The sequence below is a fragment of the Zingiber officinale genome, chromosome 2A (genome assembly GCF_018446385.1).
Source record: "Zingiber officinale cultivar Zhangliang chromosome 2A, Zo_v1.1, whole genome shotgun sequence".
NCBI classification, from domain to species: Eukaryota; Viridiplantae; Streptophyta; class Magnoliopsida; order Zingiberales; family Zingiberaceae; genus Zingiber; species Zingiber officinale.
This window is the reverse complement of record NC_055988.1, coordinates 148,798,264-148,808,354: the sequence shown is the minus strand read 5'-3', so window position 1 is coordinate 148,808,354 and position 10,091 is coordinate 148,798,264. Positions and strand designations below refer to the sequence as shown.

Below are 10,091 nucleotides of genomic sequence, written 5' to 3'. Positions count from 1 at the left end.
CGTGGTAGCGGACAGGGATCCCTTCTCTAGACTGACTCAGGGAGATGAGAGCATTGAGCTCCCCTACTCTGTTTGGGGTAGGAGGATAGGTGCACTCCGACAACATCCTGTCCACTCGGTCACTCAGGAGTAGTGATGACAGAGTGGGCAGTTGTCATAGCCCTACCCACTCGGTCTCACCATCGCATGTGAGATGACTAATTAGCGTTAGGAGTGACCATATCATTTTTGCATCATATGCATCGATTGCATTTATTGTTTGTGATTGATGCACTTTGGATGTTGTATTTTTGTGGATGCATATGTTTGATATGCATACATGTTACATTATGTATTTGGTTTGACGACCCTTATGTCAGGATAGGAGACCTTGGTGAGTACAAGTTTTCTTCCCTTGTCTAGTTTTGCATTTTCTGTTATTAGTCAGGAGACTGTACTCCATGATTATTACTGATAGCTATTTCTTACTATGCATGTTAGATTGATACCCGCTGAGTTGTTGAACTCACCCCGTTGCATTATTCCTATTACAGGTAAATGATTAAGTAGTTGCTTGGAGGTATCCTGTCTGCCGGTCCCTTGTCACATCAGAAGACGAGTTTACTTCGTTTTTAATTTCTTTTATATATACTTTAATGTTTTAGCATTGTATTGGTGTTTAGCCATGTGACTATTTTATTTAATTTTGGTGTTGTATTTGTGTTTAAGCCGCGTCGGCATGCATTGTGTTATTTTGGGTTGTATGGGCTTTTCGTTTGTTTTTTCGTTGTATTTTTAGTATAGCCGAGTGTACTGTTTTATATATAACTGTGTCGTTGTATATTTGTATTACAGCCGTGTGGACTGTTTATATATATATATATATATAATTACGTGATTGTGTATATTTCAACTGTTTGGACTGATATATTTTATTATTGATGTACATATGCTTTAGATTATCATCAATATAGAAAAGATATTATCGGATTTTCGTCTCAACGAGACTCCCAACATTTCAAACGGTTCAATATCAGATTGGTAAATTATATGAGACACCAACGAACCATTTTAATAGATTGATAGAGAGAGTGGAAATTAATCCACATCTTAGTAATCAGGTCTACGGATGTTTTGATGCTCATGCGCTCTCATGGAGTATTTTAGGAAGCGTTCATCATCTGCTTGGACTCTTCTTCCTCCATGGTATCGCACATGCTCCTCCCTCTCGTCTCCGGTAGGCACGCCACGAACATCCCGCAGGAACAGACCACGACTCCGAACACGCCGAACGATATGAAGTTCCGCTTCCTTCCCTCCGCCACCAGCATCGGCGCCAACACCCCTCCCAGCACCACCGCCTGCCTCAGCATCGCGATGGCCGAGTTCCTCACGCACGTCGGGAACAGCTCGATGCAGTAGATGAGCAGAAAGCCGAAGGCCGTGCAGGCGGAGAAGAAGGACGCTAACTCCGCCGCCATCTGCCACGGCTCCGCCGTCACCGCCACGCACAAGAAACTGAACGCCCCGCTCGCGGTGGCGAACGCCACCGTGGTGCTCCTCCGGTTCACTCTGCCGATGAGAAACAGGGTGATCAACGACGAGGGAAGCTCGGCCAGTGCGTTGAAGGTGACGCTGAGGTAGAGATCAGAGCCGAGGTTGCCCACGTTGAGCGGCATCCCGTAGTATAAGAGTCCGAGGCCGAAGCCGGCGATCATGGTGGCGAGTAGACGGCGGAGCGCCCATCTTTTTTCCCAGAGCATTTTCATGGCGGAGAAGACGCCTACGTCGCTGGCGTTCTCTTCCACGATCAATTTCGAGAAGCTGGAGGTGATCGCATTATTGCGACCGTTGGCCGCTGCCATTCTCTTGAGCGCTTGAATGGCCTCGTCGCGGCGGCCGCGCACGAGAAGCCATCGCGGGGATTCATTGATCCAGAAATATATCAAAACAGAGTAGAAGAAACAGGGAATCGAAGTCCACAGATAGAGCGTTCTCCACGACGCCCCGCGGTTGAGGTAGGCCAAGGCGGGCAGGGAGAGGAAGCCCAGCGTGAAGCAGAAAAAGGAGCTGATGCTGACCTTCTCCCGCCACCGCTTCCCGACCATCTCCGTCGAGAGAACCAGCGAGGAGGTGCCGACGGTGGCGCGCCCGCAACCGCAGAGGAACCTCATGGCGGCGTAGGCCCACAGGTTCGGGGACACCGCCGTGAGGGCGGCGGAGAGCGACATCGTGAAGCAGGAGAAAAAGAGCATGGTCTTCCGGCCGAGAACGGTGTCCGCCAGCGTCGACAGCAGGAGACCGCCGATGAGGCAGCCGGCGAAGTAGGCTGAGGCGGGGAGGCCGACAACGGCCGAACCCGCGCACTGGAGGCTCCACTCCGACATCACCGAAGCGTCTTCGGGGAAGTCCCAAGCCCACGAGCCGGGAGGAAGACCGCAAGGGGTGGAGCCGAAGGAGGGGCACGTGGCGGCGGTGCAGTGCCACGCAGGCTCTGCGTCGGTGAAGACGCTGATGAAGGTTTGCTGGGCGTCGAAGGCCCACGCCAAGGACACGAAGATGGCTTGGAGGAGTTGGGAGGACCTACAATTGCCGTCGACGTATCTCTCGAGAGTGCCATCGATCGTCGTCGCCGCCGGCCGCTGATTTTCAAGGCTATCTAGGGTCTCAGAGGAGTTATAGCAAGCGAGAAGAGGAGCTCCGTCGGCCATGGGAGGGTAGTAGTGTGATTCCGAGAGGTTCATTGGAAGTGTATTTATAGTGCTCTATAAGTAACTTTTTATCTACGTAAATTTAATCAAAATTAATCAAAATTAATTAGTTTTAAATTTATTCATAATTCATAGGTGTAAAAGGATAAATATGATTAAAAAAAATATCCCATACTCTAGGATAATTAGTTACCACATCCAGTCTAAATGCTAACTAAAGCAATAATTATCAAAACTTAATTTTTAGATATATAAAAGTATCTAGGTTAATTTTTCTATCATTATATCTAAATTTTAGGATAAATAATTTATTTTATTTAATTTAGATAATTATTTTTCATAATACACTATATCAACTATACCAAAATTTCTATTATTTTTAATTTTTTATTATTTTCTCTCTTTTTCTATTTTTTTATTATTATATTTATGGAATAAATAGAAAGAGAAAGATTGAAAATAATGAGTGGAATGAGAGAAATTGAAAAAATATATTATTTTATTTTTAAATAGAGATTTTATTTCCTAATTTAGAGAATATTTATTAAATTTAAATTTAAAGAATAAATAGAATAGTTGATGTAAAATTTGTTAGTTATATTATTTTAAATTTAAAGTAAAATTTTTAGATAAAATAACTTATATAAAACATAATCACTACGTATAGAATGACGTTATAGGTTGGCCAACTTATATAGGTATTTTAATATTTTACTATTTGGTATAAAAAAGAATTGAGGTATTGTTTGTCTTTTTTTTATCTCTTTATTTAAAATGTTCAACCCATGCCTTTCACGCTCAACGTTCAGCCGACCTCTAATCATAGCCTTGGATTCTCAATTTAGTCCATTAACATAATATTAAATCAGGTAACATCTGAAGTAATCAATCCGACTGGATGAAAGTTTACCATCAGCCACATATTTCGCACCTCGTCCGTTTGTGAACCCTAACTTGGCGTTATACAGATTACATTTGAGAAGCTGGCACTTTAGGCGCCAAAGTCAAATTTTGCCATGCACCCACCTGGTCCTACTAACTCGTCTCATTCTCCAAGCCGTCCTGCTCCTCTAAGGATTCATCGTATATCGTCAGTTAATAGATAGATAGATATCCGGATAACATGAAATTAGTTCACGTGTTTCATTAATTTTTATAATTATATATATATATATATATATTTTAATATTAATTTGACTTAATATATTTTGATCAATAATTTTTTAACATGAATACGATAAAAAAATTTAGTTTGTATTTAAAAAATTATAGATCTCAATACATTAGGTTAAATTGATATTTGAATATATGAATATAATCAGAAAATTTTTAAAAATTAAATTGATATTTGAATATATGAATATAATCAGAAAATTTTTAAAAATACATAGGAACTGATTTCATGCCACTCCAAACGTCTTAAGTCCATCAACCGGTTTCAGACATATGACTATTTTTTTTTTAAAAAAAATATATCCAAAGTCAGTTGATAAACCTACATAAAACTCGGAATGATATAAAACTTGCTCCTATATGTTCGTCTAATTCTCTTAATTATATTCATGCCTTCAAACATCAATTTAACTTAATATATTTTTTCATACTTAAGTCAATTAGATAGACTTTAAATGATTGATGACATAGTAAAAATTCTAAAAAGAGTTTTTAATTGAACATATATGTTAGAGTCATTTGATATTAAAAATTCACTGATCAAAATATATTAGGTCAAATTGATATTTGAATGTATTGATATAATCAGGAGAACTAGAGTAATACATTAAACATGTTTCATGTTATTCCGAACTCTTTAGGTTCATCAATCGGCTTCGGACATATTTATTTTTTTTTTTAAAAAATGACTATTCTACGATGAATCTATGGATTCTTGTCAATCTATGACAAATCCAAAGATTCGTCACAGAATGACCATTATATATATATATATATTTTGATGAATTTAGAGAGCTCAGAATAACATGAAATCATTATATATATATATATATATATATATATATATATATATATATATATATTCATCACAGAATGATCATTTTTTTTTATATTCAGTTCCTATGTATTCATGTATGTATTTGTCTAATTCTCCTTATTATATTCATGCATTCAAACATCAATTTGACTTAATATATTTTGGTCAATGATTTTTGAACACGAATATATCTAAAAAAAATGTAATTCACATTCTAAACTCTCTAGGTCTATCAACCAATTTCATATACTTTTATTTTTATTTTTAATTTTTGTCCATTCTACGATGAATTAAGAATTCATCACAGAGTCTGCATTAAATATCAATTTTGTTGCAAAATTTGTAATGAATATGGAATTTCATCACAAATTTTGCAACGAATATTGAATTTCCTCGCCAAATGGCAATGTGCGACGAAATGTAATTTGTTGCCAATTTGCAAGGAATCTATTTTGTTGCTATATTCGTTGTTAATTTGCAATGATTTCTTATCTTGTCACTAAACTTGTTGCAGATTTAGAATGAAATTTTTTTGTCCCTAAATCCAAGTTTTTTTATAGTGTAGGTCCATCAATGAATTTTGATTGAAATCCATTGATGGACCTAGGATATTTGGATTTTTGAAAGTTGACATGCAATAGAAGGGTAATGCAGTGAATGTATTTATGATGTCCATATTTAGTTCTGACATCCCAATGATAAGTTATGAGTATGTACAAATTGCCTTAAAGTCATAAACTTTGAACCTTCTAATCGCTATTGTTAATTACTTTAAGCTAATATTTTTGGGAACATATAAACTCTGGGGTACTTCAGAAACCTATAGCACTTGGAATGAGTTCGATCAGAACTCTCTAGGTCAATCAATGAATTTTGACTAAAACTTATTGATGGACCTAGGGGAATTAGAATTCTAAAAAATTACAATGAGATGAGAGCTTTAAGTGTGGAGAAGGTAGAGATGCTATAAAAACATGTTCTGAGTCTCCTACAAAAAGTTATAATTGTGTACTAAGTTGCATGGGCATTGATGCTAGTATCAGAATACTATTACCGCTATGGTGTTGGTATTATGAAACCGACACTTGTGTTGTCTCTCCTTTACATGCTGCCAACAACCACTATGGTGTTGGTTTTCAAAAATTAACATCACAACTTAAACCCTACACAAGCACTACAGTGGTACTTGTTTCTAAAAACTAGCACTAAGATGATACTGGTTTCTAAAAACTAGCACCACAGTGGTGTTGGATTCTACAAGTCAGTACCACAGTGGTGCTGGTTTCTAAAAACCAACTCCAAGGCAGCTAGCATGTTAAACTGTGTATTTTTTAAAAACATAATAATAAATAAGGGTATATTTGGATTCCAGAGCACTATAAAAATTTATAGGAATTGGAATGGATCCAATCTTTAAGTCCATCAATGGGTTTTAATCGAATGGACTTGAGAGATTTGGATTTTTGAAATGTCAATATGTAATGGAAGAGGATAACGCAGTGAAGATATTTATAATATCCATGTCTGGTTTTGATATCCCTACGATAAGTTATAGGTATGTGATAATTTCCTTAAAGTCATAAACTTTGAAAACCTTCTTATCACTATTGTTAATTACTTCAAGCTGATATATTTGGGTACATATAAACTCTGGGAAACTTCAGAAATCTATAGGAATTAGAATGGGGTTGATCAGGATTCTCTAGGTCTATCAATAGATTTTGATCGAAACTCTTGATCTCTCTAAAATGACTTTAAACAATATTTTAGTCTTGAAACTTGGCTATTGTGGGTTCCACCTAGTAACAAATGTAGATCTCTGAATGAGTTTCGATTCAAACCAAAGATCGTCTCATTCTGATACCTGAGTCAAAAGTTATAGTCTCCGGAAGCAAGTAGTTAACACATACATATACATAACTTATTATAGGAATGTTAGAACCAGACATGAATATTATAAATACCTTCACTGCACTATACACTTCCATTACATGTCCATTTTTCACAAATCCAAATCTCTTAGTGTTAGGGTCGATTTGTAGCTAGGGGGAGTGAATAGCTCGTCGCGCTTTGGTGATATGCTTTTTCGATGATGTGCAGCCGAATAAAGAACAAGAAAACACACTCACAACGCTAACAAGTAAATTTACTTGGAATCCACCTCAAGAAAAGATGACTAATCCAAGGATCCACACATGACGCTCACTCCACTAATAAAAACACTCCTTCTCGGTAACTATCGAAGGTGAAGAAACCTCGTAGAACACTCACACATACAACAACTCAATACAAGAAGAAAGATACAATGAATACAAATGAAAAACCCTCTCTTTTTTGCTTACTTGTCCTTTATTGTTGCCTCTTAATCTTGGAAATGCACCAGCACTTGTCCCCAAGAGCCTTCAAGAATTGGCTGTGAGCAGTGGAGAAATCGTGAGAAGAATCGGGAAGAATCGCACGTGAAAGCTGCTGAGAAAAATGCTCACAACAGCTATATATTATGCACTCCTACGCCTCCCAATTGATTGGGTTTCGTCCCAATCGATTGCCACATCACATCCCAGCCATCGCAGCCGTCCATCGCTTGCATCCTGCACAACGGTCTAATCCTAATAAATCGGTTGATCGATTGGGGAGGCTTGAATTGATCAGCCGATCGATTCAGCCTTCTTCTGTACTCTCGGGTCTACGCGAGAAAACTTGCCCCAATTGATTGGGGCCCCAATTGATTGGGGAGCCCAATCGATCAGTCAATCGATTGGAGAGCATTCTGTGCTCGCGATTTCACTTCCCAATCGATTGATCGATCAATTAGGCCAGCCTTCTTTGCAGCACACCTTCAATCGATCGACTGATCAATTGAACCACAGTTCAATCGATCGGTTGATCGATTGACTTCCCTTTAACTTGCCTAACTCAAGTCTAGGGTCCCCAATTCCAACATCCGATCAATCGTGACCTGTTGGAACTCCTCATGCCTAACATTCGGTCAACCTTGATCTGCCTGGACTTTTTCGCCAAGTGTCCGGTCAACTCTTTGACCTACTTGGACTTTTCTTCTCGTGCCAAGTGTTCGGTCAACCTTGACCCACTTGGACTTACCATCTCGTGCCAAGTGTCTGGTCCTCCATGACCCACTTGGACTTCCACCAAATGTCCAGTCACTCTTGACCCATCTGAATTTCCTCGTGCCAAGTATCCGATCAATCCTTTGAACTACGTGGGCTTCCCAACACCAGGTGTCCGGTCAACTTTGACCCACCTGGATCTCCACTTGCCTGGCTTCACTCATCAAGTTTTTCCATCTGCCTAGCTTCACTCACTAGTGCTTTCCATCTGCCTGGCTTCACTCACCAGGACTTTCACCTAGCTTCACTCACTAGGTCTTTCCTTCTGCCTAGCTTCAGTCACTAGGGTTTTCCATCTGCCTTGCTTCACTTACCAAGACTTTCACTTAGCTTCACTCACTAGGGTTTTCAACTGTCTTCACTCACCAGGATTTTCCACTGTCCGACTTTACTCACCGGGACTTTCACCTGCCTAGCTTCACTCACTAGGTCTTTCACCTGGCTTCACTCACCAAGATTTTTCACTGCCCGACTTCACTCACCGGGACTTTCACCTGCTTAGCTTCACTCACTAGGTCTTTCACCTATCTTCGCTCACCAGGATTTTCCAACTGCCCGACTTCACTCACCGGGACTTTCATCTGGCTTCACTCACTTAGATTTTCACTTGCCTAACCTTTAGTTAGGACTTTCCTAGTCAAGTATCCGGTCAACCTTGACCTACTTGACTATTCTTCACAACAAATTAGTCAGTCCTTGACCAAAGGAGAATTGTATCAATAATCTCCCCAATTGGATGATTGCATCTGCAATCTCCATGTATTGTCAAACATCGAAACCCAAACATCAAGATTCAAACTTGAGCAAACTCAAACTTAGTCAACCAGGTCAACCTTGACCTAGGGATATTGCACCAACAATCTCCCCCTTTTTGATGTTTGACAATACCTTTAAGTTAGGCTAATCTCATAGCCTCAACTTATTCTTCATGCTAGTGCCCTTTGGATAATGAAGGCATAATTTAGACCCTATATTCTTCCAAAAATTTTCCTTGAGGGACAAAGGCCTAACTTAAATCCTATATTTCTCCCCCTATTGGCACACATCAAAAACTCTCCCACTGAAGAGTTACTCAACGTTGTTCACAACCTTACATATTGTTCGCAACAACACAATGAAGGTCCCATACCCTTCACTGTATCCAATGCTCACCCTTGAGTACTAAACCTCTTCACAATGCTCATCCTAGAGCGTCCATCATTCCAACAATGAAAATCTCATACCCTTCATTATAACCAATACTCACCCTTGAGCATTAATCCACTTCATAATGCTCATCATTGTGTTAGCTAGAGCCCTAGAGCCAATCATTTGATGATTGTATTTTGGACTTGTTGTATCATATTCTATATAAATAAAGACATTTGGTTTTTGGTTATTATACTTACTTGTATTGATGTCAAATAAACTAAGTATAATAATGTCCTTGAGTAGAAGGTTCTTACCTATATCAATCGGTTAGCTGAACCGATAGTGAGATGATATAGGGAACACTACTCTTAATCATTCCTAGTCGATTATTAACATTCAGGGACAATGTTAATGCAATAAGACTAGCATGTAGGTCAACTCGATGACTTGATCTCACAAGTCATGGATATAGAGATATCAAGTTGACACATGGGTATACATTAGAGAATGTATACTGAATGACCCGCCATGAGAAAGTATCATGGATCGTTATATGAGTGTCATATACTTTCTCATATGGCTATTAGTATGACTACTAGTCCTTAGACCTGAAGTCACCATGGTTCCCTACATAAGGAGTTATGTACTTTGGTTTCGTCAAACGTCACTCGTAACTGGGTGGACTATAAAGGCGATTACTGGGTATATAACAAATTATGCGGAGGGATGTGAGTGATGTAGATGTGATCTATCCCTCCTATATGATGGGAGAGACATAGATATTCTTGATAGAGTGAGACCACGAAGTGCATGACCATGCCCAAATAAGTCAATATAAGATATTGAGCTCATTTGATTTAGTGAGTTAACTTGGAGTTCAAGATTTAGATTGATCAAAGGATGACACGGTTTATGCCTCACATTGATCAATCTAGATGTCTAGGATAGAAGGACACTTGTCATATATTGTGAGGAGTCACAATTAGTAGTCACAAGGTGATGTTGGATCTCAACATTCTTATAACATTGGGTAGTAATGATGTGTTGCTAGATACCGCTCATTACTTATGCTCCTAAATGGGTTTAGGGGCATTGCCAACGTTACAAGAACCTATAGGGTCACACACTAAGGACAATTAAATGGAGATTAGA

At 39.0% G+C, this 10,091-nt stretch overlaps 1 protein-coding gene across 1 annotated transcript; it reads right to left on the bottom strand.

Moving 5' to 3' along the window:
* Positions 1-1,142: 1,142 nt before the first annotated feature.
* On the bottom strand, positions 1,143-2,690 carry LOC122044111 (organic cation/carnitine transporter 3-like). The gene has a single exon (XM_042604650.1). It carries the CDS (start codon positions 2,688-2,690, stop codon positions 1,143-1,145), a length of 1,548 nt encoding a protein of 515 aa, XP_042460584.1.
* Positions 2,691-10,091: the final 7,401 nt, after the last annotated feature.